Below are 18,169 nucleotides of genomic sequence, written 5' to 3'. Positions count from 1 at the left end.
AAAATTCAGTAGTAAAACAAATTTATTTTATACTCACAATCAATTCATATTTAGTTCAAATATTTAAAGTCAAAATAACCATTTCACATAAGTGGTTATATTATAATATAATAATTTGTGATAAATTAATAAATTAATTTACACTCAAAAATGAACAAAATATACACAATTTTTACCTAGTGCAACACTGGTTCAGCGCGCGGCTGATCGAAAAAGTTTGATTTGATTTACTAACTACAGTGTACAGCGTACATGAAAAAAAAAAATTTCTTACTGAATCTTTTAATACTAGACACATTTTAATTCAGATGTTGTTCAATGAGTTAGCCACAAAAATGTTCAAATTATGTAGGAGGGTAAAGGACACAATTGCTAGAAGTGCTTCTTTGTGCCCGTATATAACAGCAACATTGCCGCTATTATAGGTTATTATTAGCAGTGGCGTAACCTTGCCTGTTGGCGCCCCCCCCCCTGTTGGCGCCCCCCCCCTCGGCCCTCCCCTTTTGGCACCCCTCCCTAAAATTAAACAGATTAGGTGATTTTAGAGGATACACCGGTAAAATCTCTAAAAAAGTGTATTTCTAGAGCAAAACGCGCAGTTTTGCTAGTACTTTAGTTAAGTTTTTCGAAATTGTCCGGCACATTCAAACAACGATTTGGCACCCCCTTACGACGGTGCCCCCCTGCACAGCGGGGTGGCCCTTCGTTACGCCACTGATTATTAGGTTGGTCTAAAATGTTTCTTGTTATGTTCGATGCATGTAGATGGAAAGTACCTAATCTCTAATTATGAACATGAATATAATAGCCTGGGGCCAGGCACCAGGTAAGAAAGTACCCTCACAAGATACTAGATCTTCTTTCAGGGCCATCAATCCAGTGGCGTATTGTACCTAAGTGCCGCCCTCCTGCTCATAATTTGTGATGCCCCCACGTTCGTGGCATGGGGGCCAATTTACGCCACTGCCTCAATCACAAATATCCATTCTTCTTCATCTTCATAGGGGCTGTGGTCATGATCACTATAAGATAGAGCATTAGAGCCCTGTGCTGTGCTTACCCCGGTAAAATGATGGAATGTGGAATGAAAAAGTTCAACTTTGAAATGTTTCGTCATGTTTGTGGGACTGATAATCCTTGAGCTTGGGAGTGAGGACATGTTCAATATTTCTGTCTAGCTGAGATCAAAGCAGTCTAAGAATCATCCTAGTTGGAAGACCACTTAAGGCAATACATTGATTCATTGTCTCCTCTTCCATGAGGCAGTGTGGAAAATTTTTAGGATAATGCCATTTGTATTATTCATGTGTTAAAAATGATTACGTTTCCATATCTTCTTTATATCAGAGGGTCCTCATGCAATGTTTGATACCTATAAAATTGTTTACAGCAGCTAGTCAATGGAATGGTTATGCAACTCCTGTTCTGTCAAAAATTGCAACCGTGACTTCCTTTGTAAAACTTGCCAATGTGCTCGTCCTACAGCAACACGAAAGATCAAGCCTCCTGCACATGTGAGAATTTATAAATTATTTTAATGAATATTTAAATAATTTCTGTCGCTGGAGAATCATTTTGAAAGAAGTTGTGGTTTTCTTACACCTTTCTCCAATTCCAGGTTCAAAGAGGGAAGTTTATTGACAAAGTTGTCATGGATTTAGTCCAAAAGGCTACTAAAAGGAAACCAGCTTCACAGTTAGCATCAAAGACTCGTGTAAAAGAAGCTATAAGAAAGAAAGTTTCTCAAAGAAGTATTTCTATTAGTCAAAAGAGGAGAGGATCTTTGATCGAGAAGCAGTTCAAAGCAAAAGCAGACCAAATTGCAAAACTAACTCAAGAATTGGAAAGTATGAAAGCTTTGGTGTTTGAGACTAGTCAATCTGGTTACATTCGAGAACAGCTTCAAGCTATCAGAAATATTGGGGAAGTCATGGCTAACCCATCCTCCTCTTCCTCCTATGAAGAGTACAATGATAATTCTAATGACAATGATTATTCACCTCATGGAACTAATGGGGTGAATGGTTCATCAAGAGGTAATATAGATATAAGATATTATATTTAAATGGAAGATTATATTTTCTCGATTAAGAAAATATAATCTTTGGTACAGAATAAATACTTAAGCTTGGTCCAGAAAAAGTTGAGTTGATAAGGTATCTCTGTTGTGTATAATACAGATTACATTATCATACTTGATGCTATTTTGTATAATCTTTTGACTTCTTGGAATCTTGACGATCTCTAGATAACATAGATAATTTCAGTTTCGGCTGGAGGCACGAGAAAGTATTCACGGAAAGAGTTATTTCCTAACAAATGCAAACATTGCAATTTCACCTGTATATCTATTTGGAGGCTGAGTTCTCACCTATCCTCTAAGCATGGCATAAAGAACTCTTTTAAGTGCATTGAAAACGACTGTAATTTTTCAACATCATCTAAATACTTTTTGGATAAACACGTTTCAAGTGACCATGGACATTCCCTTGTCGATTCGCCAGAGTCAACCAAATCTGTCAAAACCCCTAAGACTAAAGCTTCTAAAACAGCATCAAAAAGAAAAAATCTCACAAGCAACAAAGGGAAGAAGAAGATTTATCGTCCCACGATGGTCAGTGATGGAGATACTATTGAGAGAGATGTTGAGATTGTTGAGAGCCTTTTAACTGACACTGATGAAGAACAAACTAATGGAACTGACGAAAAAGATGCTGACTGGGGTAAATTTAATAAATACTGCCCAAAATTAATTATAGCTTATCAGAAATATTTACCTATAGGACGATCCTCAACAACTGATCAGAAAGCTTGTTGAACCTGGTCATGTGACCTTCATCCGGATTTTCTGATTAGGGGCTGGGGGACGAATTCAAGCTAGATTTCTTGACAATAAACATATAATATATAAGTCTTTGCTTTAAGGGGGCCGGGGGGGGGGGGGGGGGGGGGGGGGGGGGGGGGGGGGGGGTCCTCATCAAAATTCTCTCGAAATTGACTTTATAGTTGTTTCTGGTAGAAGGGAATGATGTCTACCAGCTGCTTTTGGTCCCATGGAAAAATATTGTTCCTAGCCGAAATTATCGCCGGTCTAAGGTCAGCGCTTATACTTATGTGTAATTGTATTGCGCGAGCAATTTTCAATCGCAAATTCTGAAAATCGAGTCTAAAAATCTATCTTCTCCTACATTTTTTGAGCAATCACCCTGAAACCTTCAGGATATGTTCTAGGGACCATTTAGAAGATTTGATCGAGCCAAAATTTTGAGATAGGCCTTTAAACATTTTTAATTCAATTTTGAAAATCTTGGACCTGAAAAAATCGTAAAAAAACGAGGTCCAAGATTTTCAAAATTGAATAAAAAATTTTTAAAGGCCTATCTCAAAATTTTGGCTCGATCAAATCTTCTAAATGGTCCCTAGAACATATCCTGAAAGTTTATAATAAGCTTACCGTCAATATCGTACATGTATGATATGTAATTGATAAATAATTTTGCTCTATTGACAGCCTTATAAACGCTTTATTTCAGTGCCAGATAACTTAAGCGAACCTGAAGAAACTGAGGATGCAGGTTAACTCCTTATGTTTGAGTCGTTAATTGAAAATCAGATCCTACCTTGAACAAATTAAAGGGATGTGGATGTTGACAGTTAAATTTATCCAGATTTTTACAGGCTTGCATAGTTTTTTTTCATGAAATCTTAAGAATCTTAATTGTAATTAAAAGGTAGAACATGACACACTTCACACACTTCTTTTTACACGGTTATTGAGAAAACGAGGTGAACACAACAAACTAGTGGGTCTGATAATTTCATCATTTCAGTGCCTGACAGTGAGAAAGTGATAAACAGTAACCCAGAGGAGCTCCTTTGTTGTCCCCACCCTGGCTGTCATTATACAACTTCTGAGAAATATTACTTAACTCGGCACAGAAAGAGAAAGCATGGCGAAAAAATGGCAAGGAAGAAAAGGGAGGCAAAGAAAACTGGTGAACCTAAACCCAAAAAGCCTTCAGTTCCACGGAAAAGACGGGTCAAAGAGAAAAAATTTTCCTGTGAACTATGTGGAGCTAAAGCAACATCAATGTGGTATATAAATAGGCATATGCGATTACATACGGGCGAAAAGCCATTTGTATGTGAGTATCCTGGCTGCACTTACAAGTCATATCGCAAGTTTCACATAACACGTCACGTGATAAATATTCACTCTACAGAGCGCCCTCACAAATGTGAACTTTGTGACTATTCAGCAAAAACAAGAGAAAACTTGCGACAACACAATCTCTCTCGTCACGCTCCTGGCCACTTTGAACCATGTGAATTCTGTGATTTTAGAGCAAAATTAAAAGAAGGCCTCCGGTCTCATGTGCGAAAATGTCATAAGTTTGTGTGCAAGGATTGTTCTTGGGAGTTTTCAACGGACACAGATTTAACAAAACATCTCCAGTTGCACAGAGAAGACGGCTTTGCTCTGTGAGGTGTGTCCTCAGGTCATGAAAGACGTTGAGGAATACAAAGTACACTCATTTACAGTTCATGGAGTGCAGATGCAGACTCGGATAGCCCGGAGATCGAGATCATCTTTGTCTACATGTGAAATTTGCAACTACCAATTTGCTAATAGCCCATCACTGGAAGCACACAAGTCGTATCATACCTCTGATGGAGCCATCATTTGTCAATTTTGTGGGCTTGTTTGCAAAAGTATGGAGAAATTGAAAGACCATACAGTCACCCTTCATGGGTTTGTGATTGATGCAAAACTCAAACCTGTGAGAACGTATCGACAGAAATTCACTTGCTCTACTTGCAACTATGAGCTATCTTCCAGGACTGCTTTAGAGACTCATTTTCAGCAGCACAGACTTGATGGTAGTGTAAAGTGTACAAAATGTCCGCATATTTCAATGAAAATGTCCGATTTAGTCCAACATTGCTTGATCATTCATGGAGAGAGATTGGATGCTTCTCCAAGCAAAAAGAAGAACGTTTTTCCTTGTGACATTTGTAAGTACAATTTTCCCACTGCATCAAAACTAGAAAACCACAAGAACAAGCACAAGGAAGATGGTAGTATACTATGTGGAATGTGCAAGGTCACCATGCCTAGTATGGGTGAAATGAAGGGTCACATGATGCTAATGCACGGTGTTGAAATGGATGCAAACCAACTTGAGGAATCAACACCATCGGCAGCACCGAGCGTTTGTGAAATATGCAGCTACGATTTCAAAGATCAAGATCAGTTGAACCTGCACAGGTCGTGTCACATGGCGGATGGGTCAATATGCTGCACAATGTGCCCTTACTATTCACCAAACATTGACTATCTCGTTATGCACATGCGTGAAATACACCAGGTGGAAATACATCGTGATAAGGGCCCTGAAGTGCAGCAAGTTCAGAAACAGATAGAAGCAAGTCATGCAAGTAGAAGAGAGTTATTCAAAGCACCCCAACTATTGCAGTTGCAGAGCAATAATGCGCTCCTGCATGGCAGTCGAGCTGACACTCTTAATTCTGTGGCTCAATCGTTATCAAGTGATGTAGAATCTTACATTCGACCCCCCGCCTGTGTGTTTGATAATCACTTATCTGCTCCGACCAGCAACTCAATGAACAGCTTCTCCTCAAATGTCATTTCCGGCTTCAGCAAGTCAGATTTTGTAGATTTCCTGCAGCCCACGTTACCACCACAAGCTACAATATCGATCACGAACAATGCCACCAAGTTTGTGATTAACAATTTCCACAATCACTCTACTTTGGTGTGTGGTGCTAACCGCAAGACGTCAGATCACCTCAAACTAGATGACAGAAACCTGGTGGTGGCTGCCGGATCAAAACTCCCAGACCCTTTGTCCCAGGCTGTGTGTGAGTCTGGTATTATATCTAGAGGAGGGAAGCTACCAGCTACTAAAGCAGTCGTTGCTGTTAAAAGTACCAGGAAGTCTAGAGCTAACCCTGGATTATTTATGTGAAAAGAGAGTGAGTTTGTGTTTTAGTCTGTGAACGTGTACCTTATTAAGTTTTTTTTACGAGAGTCTTGACTTTTAAAACTGAGTCAATTTATCTGGGTTTTATTTTGATCAATATTGTAGCAATTTGTAAAAAAATTTCTTTGTTTTCGCCTGAAAATAGGTTGTAGATATTTTAGGATCATTATTTTGCACTGCCGTTGGTACATAACCTTTAAAAGGGAAATTTGTGGCCGTGTATTTATGTATAGTTTATTTTATACTATAAAATTTAAATTTCAAGACTGTCTATAGATGTTTATCGTATTATGGTGTGTTGCATCTTTACTAGCATTTCATAAAATTGTTTTGAATTCTTACTTCTTGGATCAATTTACCGATAGCAATAGGTTAAACTTATATTAAAATTCTATTAAAAACTTTATACATTTTGCACGGTTTTGAAAATATGTAAACATGGTAAAAATGTTTCAGAAATTTTGTTTGCAAGTTCTATCAATTTACCGATTTGTGTGATAACTTCCATAATCAAATCGGTATGATACCCCTTAAAACTTATAATATCATGGTTCATGCATGATGTGTTTGTTATATTTTAATCATCTTTATTACTGTATTAAATAGTTTTCAACAACAAATAATTTGAAGTATACTTCTTTAAAAATGGTTTTACTTAATCCAACAAGACATTTATAAACGAGATTATAGGAAACATTTCAAAATAATTTAAACTTTTAAACTATTCAAGTTAAATATTATATATAATGCTTTAAAAAATATTATATAATATTACAATTCAACTGATAGTTTAACTATCAAGGCTTTTAAATCCTCATTTAGATGAATATATTTACCGCATAGTTCAAATACCGTAACGGCGTAACTGGTGAATAATTTATAACGTCCCAATGTATCCAGTACATAGTATTATGCAATATATATATTATGTAATGTTTAATATAGTAATATTTAATATGTATATATATATTATGTAATATGTAATATGTAATATGTAATAGTATTATGTAATTATATATATTATGTAATAGTATTATGTAATTATATAGTAATAGTATTATGTCGGGCGAACAGACAACAACACAAACGGAAACCGAGCAGCCCGCTTCAGGAGGAAATGATTTCTCTGTCATCAAGGTATCTATTGTAATAATTTATTGTATTTGTAAATACAATAATAAATATTTATTGTAATAGTGTTGCAGAACTGTGGTAATAATATCTAAGGTCAGCATGACATATAATTATGAGGAATATTTAAAACATTTGCTGCATAAAAGTATAGTAGCATTATAATTTATATCAAGTTTTTAATATTAAATATTATTTTCAGAACCACATGATGAGGGACGGGAAAGCCAGTATCATGTTCTTAGCAAGATCGTTTGCTGCGATAAACGGGTTTACCTTCGCTATTGCATCGTTCTTCAACCCTGTGCTCGCGTACGCTTGCTTCCAACGTCTAATGTTTGCGTTTGGTTTGGCTTCAGTAATCAGGCTTAGTCAGCGGCTGGGGGTAAGTTTGCCAGATGTAATACTATCAAATGTTTCAAATACCTCTGGTAGTTCATTAAAATCAATGATAAAAACCAATTATGTATTTGATTCCCTCGATCTTGAACTCAGTTCTAATTAATTTTAATTAGCGATATTTTAAATTAAACACTGTTTTCCTCCAGCCAGTGCAGTTCACAAAGCAGTACATGATAAGCGTGGTACTGGAAGATAGCGCGCACTACATGCTGTTTGCGTGTAACTTCTACGCGCACAAGACAACAACTGTGATCGGTGTTATACCTACTTTGTACTGCTTGCTTCAAGCCACTGCTTTCTTACTTGCTATGTTACAGGTATTTTCTAAGTTCTTATTAGTTTAGGGGAGATTTTGATAATTATTCTTTAATTTGTCAGTGCACGGGATTTATGGAGGAATCATAAAAAAGATCGTATAATGTCATTCACACTACCATTTTCGATTTGAAGAATACATATTATATATATATATGCAATACTTATATAATAAATAACGCTTCGACATTAAAATATACCCAACAAAGATGTACATTTAAGTCATTCAAGCGAGACTTAATGTTGAAATATAAAGATAATGGACTTTTATAATTTATATGCATGCTTCTGTTATAGAAGTTGTTGTGAAATAATTCTACCACTGTAACATTTTTAACTTACCAACTGTAACACTGTCACAGGAGTGTCACAACCCCACGTGGGACATACTGAAAAGACAGCTGAACAAAGTTAAAGAAAATCAGCAGCAGTTGCTCAGGGTCGTTGCTTCAGCCGAAATATTTGTCATGCCAGTCGTCATTATACAACTATTTACTGGTAAGTTACTGGTATTTACTGATTATAAGTTATATTTACTGGTAAGTTTCATTGAAACAAATATTTCAGAAGTCATGTACCAGTTAATTTCCATTACGACTTTTAGGTCGCACACGTTGATATTGATAGATTTCACGTTAGATCGTTTTCAATTGATAACTGCCAAATCAAGTCTTTAGAAATGATCATATTTTGTGACCACACGTACGCGTAAGACAGGACACTCAGTTGCTATAAACCCGTCATTAACCAGTTATAAACCCGTCATTTACCCGTCATTAACCCGTCCCCAGGTCAATGTGGATCCATCCTAACCCCGCTAGTTTACTACCAGTTCCTTATGTTACGGTACATGAGCAGACGTAACCCTTATGTCAGGTAATCTGTACTTTGAATTTGTCAGTAAAACTAATTGGGTGATAAGATAGTCTTCAGGCAGTCCCAGAAATAGTTTAACTTATTTGGAAGCATTTTTGCCTTCATCTTTAATAGTAAGTTTAAACATTCTCATGTTTCCAACAGAAATGCGTTCACTGAGCTGAAGATGGCGATAAATCAGCTGCTATACAAGCCTGCCTGTCCCGGGATCATCAGAACTGTCATTACTAAGGGTAAGTGTAGTTACTAAGGGTAAGTGTCGTTTCTAAGGGTAAGTGTAGTTACTAAGGGTAAGTGTCGTTACTAAGGGTAAGTGTCGTTACTAAGGGTAAGTGTCGTTACTAAGGGTAAGTGTCGTTACTAAGGGTAAGTGTAGTTACTAAGGGTAAGTGTCGTTTCTAAGGGTAAGTGTCGTTACTAAGGGTAAGTGTCGTTACTAAGGGTAAGTGTCGTTACTAAGGGTAAGTGTCGTTACTAAGGGTAAGTGTCGTTACTAAGGGTAAGTGTCGTTACTAAGGGTAAGTGTCGTTACTAAGGGTAAGTGTCGTTACTAAGGGTAAGTGTCGTTACTAAGGGTAAGTGTCGTTACTAAGGGTAAGTGTCGTTACTAAGGGTAAGTGTCGTTACTAAGGGTAAGTGTCGTTACTAAGGGTAAGTGTCGTTACTAAGGGTATGGTAAGTGTCGTTACTAAGGGTAAGTGTCGTTACTAAGGGTAAGTCTCGTTACTAAGGGTAAGTGTCGTTACTAAGGGTAAGTGTCGTTACTAAGGGTATGGTAAGTGTCGTTACTAAGGGTAAGTGTCGTTACTAAGGGTAAGTGTCGTTACTAAGGGTAAGTGTCGTTACTAAGGGTAAGTGTCGTTACTAAGGGTAAGTGTCGTTACTAAGGGTAAGTGTCGTTACTAAGGGTAAGTCTCGTTACTAAGGGTAAGTCTCGTTACTAAGGGTAAGTGTCGTTACTAAGGGTAACTGTCGTTACTAAGGGTAACTGTCGTTACTAAGGGTAAGTCACTACTACTACTACTACAACTACAAGTAATTTAGGGTAAGTCAGCTTCATTATGTCCAGTCTAAATTCTAATTGTAATCGACTAATTCGTTTAGAACAGTCCAAATATTTGTTAAGTTTGAAATCCGTGTACGACCAAGTTGTGCACATAATCATTGTATTATCTAAAATATGTGAATTTGTCGTGTACATTGTACATTGAACATTGAATGTGCACTCGATCTGAGTGAGTATATTTTAATCTAACAAAGTACAATTTACACGACGTGTAGATATTACAGGTAGATTAGGAGTAGTTTAATATACATCTGACTTGTATGTGTGCGTGTTGAACTAGTAGCTAGATATTGTAGCTTGTGTACTGATCTAGAACAGTGTACAAATGTACTGAATAGTGAATGTACATTGTTCAACATGTCCGTCTTGTCCGCTCTTCACACTCAAGCTATCTGATTATATTGGAAGCAGTCACTGTGGCCGTATAAAGTTTTGCATTTGATTTTGGTCGAAATTGAGAGCACGGAGTGTGGTGGTTTTTATTCCCGGTGTAAGATCTTGTACTACTGTGTAATGTGTAATGAGTGCGGTGTGTTAGTGTTGGTTATTGGCACTGTAATTTACACAATTTCAGCTGTGTAAATTACGAGGCTTACATACTTGCATAATTCACAACATAATAATGCTAATAAAAATTACGATTAATAAAAATTAGAAGTAAGTACAGTTTGCTTTAACAAGATTAATTTCCTTTCAGTGATGGGATTGATAGAGAAGCTCTCGCCCATGACATACGAACAAGCTCAAGCCAGTTGAAATGTTAGATAACATGTTCGTGAGAATCACTTTGTCACGCGCACGTGATCAACATGTCACGTGTGACGAACCTGTCACGTGTGACGAACATGTCACGTGTGATCAACATGTCACGTGTGATCAACATGTCACGTGTGATCAACATGTCACGTGTGATCAACATGTCACGTGTCACGTGTGATGAACTCTCTTGTTCTGAGTCTAGCTACTACTAGGCCCTAGGGAAGACTCACATGGGATGGGAAGAGCGATGACTTATCATATTATGCTTTATTCTTGAATTTTTATTTGATTTAAATTATCAATCAGTTATTTAATCTCCCACATATATTATATGTGTTACTTACTGTAGCTGTTGATACTGACATTTTGGAGCTAATAAGTTATTTGTGTGTTAGTAAAACGGTCATAAGAAGCCTAAAATAATGTTTAAAAGTTTTGAAATTTTTGTGAAAAATCATGTACATTACATTATAATGTAAAAAATTATCATTGCGACATGTATAATGTATATCAAAAAATGTCTATCAAACTACAAGTAGATATATTATAATATTTCACTTAAAGTTGTATGGTGAGAATTGCTGGCTTATTCTTACTTCATTGTTAATCCTTTAAAACAAGTGTCGTTTCCTTTAGCTATTGTATGTTGGGCTTTTTGTTTTAAAATATCTTTTTTCGCTAATTGTGCTCGCTGTGCTTAAAGTTTAGGTTTATCGTTTAAATTCAAGTTTAAATTCAAGTTTATCGTTCAAATCGTTTCTTTATTTCTGGTTTGTTGAAGTTTGCCTCATTACTATTGTCACCATCATAATGCCCGTAATAATTGTGTTATTTATCTACGGGAGTAAATATAATTATAAAAAGTAATGCTTTAAAGTTTAATTTGTATGCCACTCTAATATTGATACATAATAAATTATACCAAAAAGTGTGACATAACAAATAATAATAATTTTAAATCTATTCAATTGTAACAGCAGCTTATGTACTAGATTGCGTATATAACTGTACCATGATCTCAAGATTAGCGAATGGATCAACAAGGAATAATAGTCGTTCAATTTAACTGTTACTTAAAATGAGAGTTTTTAACGGTATCTTACTCTAAACCACGTGTTAAACTATCTACATAGTACAAATTCCTAACATTACAACGCCTCCACGTGACATTACACCCATTACACGTGACATTACACGTGACATTACGCCTCATTACACGTGACATTACTCCCCAGGCCACGTGACATTACTCCCCTATATAGAAAATGTCCAAAGCAACTAACAGTACCCAGTTCCGTACGGTTGACGTAGACGCGTACGATGAGGATAACTACGAGGACGATACCCGCGAAAATATCTCCGGGTCTCAAGAGGTAAGCTACACAAGAGGTAAGCTACACAAGAGGTAAGCGACACAAGAGTTAAGCTACACAAGAGGTAAGCTGCACAAGAGGTAAGCTACACAAGAGGTAAGCTACACAAGAGGTAAGCTACACAAGAGGTAAGCTACACAAGAGGTAAGCTACATAAGAGATAAGCTACACAAGAGGTAAGCTACACAAGAGGTAAGCTACACAAGAGGTAAGCTACACAAGAGGTAAGCTACACAAGACTAGAGGTAAGCTACACAAGAGGTAAGCTACACAAGAGGTAAGCTACACAAGAGGTAAGCTACACAAGAGGTAAGCTACACAAGAGGTAAGCTGCACAAGAGGTAAGCTACACAAGAGGTAAGCTACACAAGAGGTAAGCTACACAAGAGGTAAGCTACACAAGAGGTAAGCTACACTGCCACTTGATATTTTCAAGAGGTAAGCTACACTGCCACTCAATATTTTAAGATTTAAAGATCGTGATGGAATCATTTCTTAGATTATGTTAGTAGATTCATGTTTTGATTCGATTAATGTGTTGTAATCTTTATAATTGATACATTTATTTTCACCACGTGTTAAACTTAATACATCTGTAGGTGACAGAGAGGGCAGCAGAAGTTAAGAAGTTGCTGAATCTGACTAAAAACAAGGATGCACTGAAACTAGCTCTACAAAACCCCCCTATTGGCCACCAGGACCCCTCTGTAAAGGTAAGACATCATTCGTATTTAGTAATTATTTTACATTCCATTATATAATATTCCACATGTCACTTTACATTCCACATAATATAATAATCAAATGTTGAAGCGGATCGAAAATACGATCATCGGGGATATTTCACAACTTTCTCTTCTTCAGAATCAATACACTGTTCTCATGACAGTGATGTTTCTCTCGAATGTAAGTGTAACACGAATAACACACAATAACTTTAAGTTAATAATTAATGTTATTAAAGTTAATAATATTGCAGGAGCAAAACTACGAGACAGTACTGTCAGTACTAAAAGCGTTCCGTACCCCGGAAATAGATGCAGCAGTAGGGGAGCTGTCTGATGCTGATGTGGATGTGTTGATGAAGTACCTGTACAAAGGGTTCTCTAATAGTCCTGATAAAGCTGCTGCCCTCCTACTCTGGCATGAGAAGGTGTGTTCATGATTATGTGTTTTCTACTGACATGTTTGCTACTGATATGTTTGCTACTGATATGTTTACTACTGATATGTTTGCTACTGATATGTTTGCTACTGATATGTTTGCTACTGATATGTTTGCTACTGATATGTTTGCTACTGGTATGTTTGCTACTGAAGTACTGATATGTTTGCTACTGATATGTTTGCTACTGATCACCAAAGTCCAAACTTTATGACCGTGTTTGTATTTTATCGAAGTTTCAAATTCCATCACTTGAGGTTGAATTCCATAGCTCCAACCAACCTAAGAAAATTTCCTTACTGAAGAAAAATTTATAAAAATAGCTGAAATTTAATTTGGTTTCTGACGAAAGGTATTTTTTTCAGGCAGTAAAGAAAGGAGGTGTAGGCTGTGTTATCCGTGTTATGGTGGACCGCAAGGGAATATAAATCACTTCCAACAGAAGTAAAATACGCAACACACAGTGGACCACTGTTGCAACAATTCGTTAATAAACTCTTTCTACGATACTTTATTTTGAATTACAGCTGTTCAGTGTTTTTATATGCAATTCAATAGTTTTTTTTGTATATTCATTGGAAAATACGCTTCGAGGGTCTTACAGCGCTAATTTGATGCCACTTTTTAGTGTGCTGACATTTAATCTTATGTTGTATTATATCCAAATCACATGCATTCAAAGATTGGCTCCATATGTAGATATTGAACATGACAATTTATCGTAATTAGCATTTCCTATCTTCACTTTCTCTTGCGTTTCGTTCGATAAGGTTGCAATTTGGACGAGTTATATTATTATTAGTCGCCATTTGATCAAAAGTGTTGCTTATTTCGTGTTATGTTAGGCTTTTAATCTTTTTTGTTATATTTTGATAAGTTAGATCGTAATGATCTCACGTGAAATAGCGATAAATTCCCCTTCGCATTCTTTGTCGTAACTACCTGTTATTTGTGGTAAAATATCGGGATTATTATCATGACAAAATTCTATCAATTCTTGAAATGATGTACTGTGATTTTGTGAATTAAGAATATTAATTGTTTTGACAGAATATTGGATGTTTTCTTGATCCCGTTCCACATGTAAAATTCGAAATAAATTTGGGATCATACTTATTTTCCAAAACTCATGATACCCCTAATTGTGTAAGCAGTAAGCAGTTGCAGTCACCACAACCATAAAATATGAACTCATCAATTTAACACTAAATTATCCTAATAAACTTCAATTTGAAGGATGTAAAAAAGCCAGCAGTAAAGTTACAGAATACCTATCATACCACGATGAGCACTCCATCAGAAGTAAGAGAAGCGCAGCGAGCAGCGCGCAAGCAGCGCATACTCGACAACAAGAACGACAGGATGAGTAAAGTTAAGGGAGAGTACAACCAGCACCGCTTACATGACAGTGATGAAGATGAAGATAGTAGGTTTCAGCACGCACTTTTATCAATCTATTTCTCAATTTCTCAATAAATCTACAGATCTTAGTCTTTTAAAAAATATATTAATTCCAATAATATCTCCGTCCTATTTTGCTTTTTTTTCTTACCCACTCACATTAACCATTGGTCAGAGTTATCAAAACTACTGGGAGGTGGTGAAACTGGAGATTATGTTGTGATAGAACCCGCTAACAGTGGTTTAAGGATAGCGCTATTTGTCGCTCTGGCGCTCACTCTTTTAGCACTACAACACTTCCACTACCTCGATCAAGACGTATGTATATTGGATTTAATACTGTATGTAATGTATATCCGGAGCTTTGAAATGAAGTTGTTGAGGTTTAAGTTATCCTTGTTATCAACTTTGTAACTTAACACATTATTAAAAGTTTTCTATTTTGTCCAGGTTGGATTGATGTACCCGTATTTGTGCGTACAGATAGCGCTACTCTCTTACATGCACTCCCAAAGTTATCTATTTAGAAAGGTAAGTGAAACACTAAACTTCAGATCTTTCCTGATAAGAGCCTTTTCCTTGTCGCATCAAACGGGATCAATAGAAATTTACCCAAGAAAACATTTCAACTATGCAACTCATAAATAATATTCTAATCCGGATTTTTTACTACTACAATATAATATGTACATTGAACACCTTATCTGGACAAATTTCTATTGGTTGAGGCTGAGCTGGTCCAGGATTTGAAGTTTTTGTAGACTTTGTCAGGAAAGTAATGCTCGTTCAGCTGTTGCTGCAATTGAACAGCCACTATAATATACATATTATACAATATACATGAATCTAACTCAATGTGCGTACATGTGGATACGTGGTTATGTATGTTTTATCGTTGACCGTAGTAAATGTTGAGTGTAGTTTTCATCTTATATCGATGAAGTGATGTATCTATTTTCAGATGAGTTCTGCACCGCTTTGGAGCAAAGCGCTGATATTGTTGGGAATGCCCCACGAGGAATCTATACGCTGTTCTAAATATGTTGTATTCGTTTATAATCTATTGAAGGACTTTCTTGTGTTATATTTTACGTATCACCTAACGCGATACCAGTTTATGTGAAATTGTCTGCAATGTAAGTTCTCAATTCTCATTGATTGATTTAACATATTATGATGAATGAGGGTTTGGTTTATTGAAAGCTTAAATTTTACTTTATACGATATATTCAACTTTTCTTGTGAATTCCTTTTATGATATTGTATTAAAGCTTACTTCTCAGAATTTAAATATCTAAATGAATAATGTTTTGCATGATGCAGCGGCTTAATCATACTATTATAGGGATAATCCTTAATTGCCCATTTTGGTGATAAAAGGGTATCTATTGTTACTGCTTGAGTATTCACTTCCTAATTTTGAAGTCTACAAGGGAAATTCTAGGACCTCAAAATTCAAAGAAGGGCCATGAACACGGCATGTTTTGCGCTGTTTAAACCGCATATTTGGTTATTTTGGTATAGTTCATCCTCGTAGCAGGAGGGGTCATCAGATATCTGACCTCCTCGATGGCGAGTAGTCTACCAGGGAATTGGACCAGCTGCAACTATAACCGGAAATCGGAGGGTTGTCCGGTATCAAAGCAAGAAACTTGGACAAACTAACTTTAAACGACTCAAAAGTAGCTTCAGTAAGCACGATCTTTATATTCCGAGCAAAGACCATTAGAATTTACCTTTCCGTAGATAGGGCAGCTTTCTCACACTTGGTCACGTGTGGGTCTGTATTAATAGATTTTTAAAAGGCTAGAATAGTATTTAATTGGATATAGTTTCAAGTTCTATAAATAAAGGGGTTTGCGTACTTCAGGAAGCATAGTTGTTTCCTTATTTATATTACATGCACAGAGATTGATTTCGGAAACCATAGTTCTTTAGTTTTATTATTGCATAGGGATGCAATAATTGAGAAAAGGAGAAAATTTATCAATTTGGACCTTTTAATACTAGCACATTTTCTTCATAAATTTATAAAAAGTTGAATAAAAAAGCTGTCAGCATTTAGCGGAATTAAATTGCACGCGTGTTTAACGCGCGCATTCGTAGTATTGTTTAACTGAAATCTTCAATGATCTTAATTGGAGTGAAATAGAATACACGATAAATTACTCATTATCAACCTGTCTTTGTTATCATTGGCCATTTAACTTATTGATAATTACCTCATTTATATCTGATGTCTTCCGATTATTGAACGGTTCCCACAATTACCATGAACACTGTTTTATTTCCAATAAATGTTGCCACCAACGTGTTATATCCCCATCACAAGCCGGGCAAATCATTTAAACTTGAATTTCCTGTAGAAAGCATCATGGAAATGTCACCAGAGCAACAGCAGCAGATGCAACAGATCCAAGTGTACGCTATGCAGAGGAAAGAACAAGCCGAGGGGATCCTGAGGATTGGAACACTGTGTTTTGAAAAGTGTACCACTGGCGATAAGTAAATAAATTAAGATCTAGTTGTGTTAATCGAGTTTTAATTCTTAGTGTGGAGTTTGTTCAAGATCAATTCTTTTCGGATAAAAGCTTATAGCTGAAACTGGCTACCTTATTTCAGATTTTCATCATCGTTCGACAAAAAGACTGAACACTGCTTCAAGAACTGTGCTGAAAGATTCATCGATACTCAATACTTCATAACTAATAGACTGCAGGAGAAAATGCAGCAATAAACTGATATATTATATTTAATAGGCTTTAATTACACAACGCTAAAGCGAACTGGCCACCTTTAATCAATCACAATGATCAAATTAGTGATGAGTTCTTTGATGTGCAATTCTTTTCAAGGGTTAATATTATTGCTCCAGAAACCTCAACTCAACCTTAGCTGGTATTTAAATATGAAACGCTTATACTGTTGTATAAATAACTAATTTATTGTTTTACAAATACAGCCTTTTCTGTTTACGACCTAGAATCAAGGCTGTTGGGCACCTCAAAAGAGCCGATTGTAGTACCTGTAGTAATTATAGAGCAACTTTAGATTTTATAGTCGATCAATACACTTTTCAGCTTGCACGCACTATCATAATGGACATACTGGCGTTGTTTAGGGCAAGATCACCTTTACAATTCAATGGGATACGGCATCGCGTGACAAATGACTGCACCAAAGTTGTATCATTGTCCTGACATTAACTTTGCGTCATTTTTCTACTGCTGAAGAATCAAAAGTCGGTCACACCATTGTACCCGGCACAAAATATGTATCATGATTTAATTCATAACATGCTGTTTAAAATTATTCTTTTGACTCAAAATGACTGCGTCAAATCTTTGTGCAGCTCCTGGCTTTACTCGCACGTGGGGGCCAGTCTAGTCTAGTCTTACAAAGAGAAACTCATATCATCGAGATGGTTGGTATGGTAAAAGGTATCGTCGTTGACATGAACCACCGAAGGTAGCCTTTGCCAAGTGGGGGGCAAGAGATAAAGGCAAAGCTCAAGTTGTACTACAGGCATTCTAGTATCTCCGGTAGAGCAATTGATATCGTTCATTACAGCTACGAGTTGGATAAAAAACGATAGGGCCTCCAGCGTTCAATTTATTATAATGTCAGTTCAAATAAGGTCCGATAAGATAAATTTTACAACAACTTGTTTTTCAAT

At 36.4% G+C, this 18,169-nt stretch overlaps 3 protein-coding genes across 4 annotated transcripts; all 3 read left to right on the top strand.

Annotated features, from left to right (window-relative positions):
- The first annotated feature begins 1,388 nt into the window (after positions 1-1,388).
- Positions 1,389-6,649, top strand: LOC134820394 (telomere zinc finger-associated protein-like). The gene is made up of 5 exons (XM_063830764.1): positions 1,389-1,514; positions 1,619-2,036; positions 2,268-2,723; positions 3,534-3,575; positions 3,831-6,649. Exons 1-5 carry the CDS (start codon positions 1,401-1,403, stop codon positions 4,484-4,486), a joined length of 1,686 nt encoding a protein of 561 aa, XP_063686834.1. The 5' UTR covers positions 1,389-1,400; the 3' UTR covers positions 4,487-6,649.
- On the top strand, positions 6,620-17,450 carry LOC134820395 (transmembrane protein 33-like). Of its 2 annotated transcripts, XM_063830765.1 has the most exons (8): positions 6,628-6,634; positions 7,055-7,142; positions 7,339-7,521; positions 7,685-7,855; positions 8,216-8,351; positions 8,645-8,729; positions 8,874-8,962; positions 10,493-10,620. In XM_063830765.1, exons 2-8 carry the CDS (start codon positions 7,065-7,067, stop codon positions 10,549-10,551), a joined length of 801 nt encoding a protein of 266 aa, XP_063686835.1. In that variant the 5' UTR covers positions 6,628-6,634; positions 7,055-7,064; the 3' UTR covers positions 10,552-10,620. The 2 variants fall into 2 exon arrangements, 1 of the variants encoding a protein (XP_063686835.1); XR_010160885.1 differs by lacking the exons at positions 7,055-7,142; positions 7,339-7,521; positions 7,685-7,855; ... (2 more) ...; positions 8,874-8,962; positions 10,493-10,620 and adding exons at positions 16,860-16,998; positions 17,116-17,450 and having other exon boundaries at positions 6,620-6,634.
- On the top strand, positions 11,816-14,192 carry LOC134820631 (actin-related protein 2/3 complex subunit 5-like). The gene is made up of 4 exons (XM_063831132.1): positions 11,816-11,927; positions 12,527-12,640; positions 12,907-13,080; positions 13,458-14,192. Exons 1-4 carry the CDS (start codon positions 11,820-11,822, stop codon positions 13,518-13,520), a joined length of 459 nt encoding a protein of 152 aa, XP_063687202.1. The 5' UTR covers positions 11,816-11,819; the 3' UTR covers positions 13,521-14,192.
- Positions 17,451-18,169: the final 719 nt, after the last annotated feature.

Source organism: Bolinopsis microptera, chromosome 9 (genome assembly GCF_026151205.1).
Source record: "Bolinopsis microptera isolate Bmic1 chromosome 9, MBARI_Bmic_1.0, whole genome shotgun sequence".
NCBI lineage: Eukaryota > Metazoa > Ctenophora > Tentaculata > Lobata > Bolinopsidae > Bolinopsis > Bolinopsis microptera.
The sequence above is the reverse complement of the archived record's forward strand: the minus strand, read 5'-3'. Positions and strand labels throughout refer to the sequence as shown.

Excerpts from the sequence above, each read along its gene's own strand:
- LOC134820395 (XM_063830765.1), top strand. The coding sequence starts at position 7,065 with ATGTCGGGCGAACAGACAACAACACAAACGGAAACCGAGCAGCCCGCT. Across the intron at positions 7,143-7,338 it reads ATGATTTCTCTGTCATCAAG|AACCACATGATGAGGGACGG; the intron begins GTATCTATTGTA and ends TATTATTTTCAG. Across the intron at positions 7,856-8,215 it reads TCTTACTTGCTATGTTACAG|GAGTGTCACAACCCCACGTG; the intron begins GTATTTTCTAAG and ends ACACTGTCACAG.
- LOC134820631 (XM_063831132.1), top strand. The coding sequence starts at position 11,820 with ATGTCCAAAGCAACTAACAGTACCCAGTTCCGTACGGTTGACGTAGAC. Across the intron at positions 12,641-12,906 it reads ACCAGGACCCCTCTGTAAAG|GAGCAAAACTACGAGACAGT; the intron begins GTAAGACATCAT and ends ATAATATTGCAG. Across the intron at positions 13,081-13,457 it reads TCCTACTCTGGCATGAGAAG|GCAGTAAAGAAAGGAGGTGT; the intron begins GTGTGTTCATGA and ends TATTTTTTTCAG.
- LOC134820394 (XM_063830764.1), top strand. The coding sequence starts at position 1,401 with ATGGAATGGTTATGCAACTCCTGTTCTGTCAAAAATTGCAACCGTGAC. Across the intron at positions 1,515-1,618 it reads AGATCAAGCCTCCTGCACAT|GTTCAAAGAGGGAAGTTTAT; the intron begins GTGAGAATTTAT and ends CTCCAATTCCAG. Across the intron at positions 2,724-3,533 it reads CGAAAAAGATGCTGACTGGG|TGCCAGATAACTTAAGCGAA; the intron begins GTAAATTTAATA and ends GCTTTATTTCAG.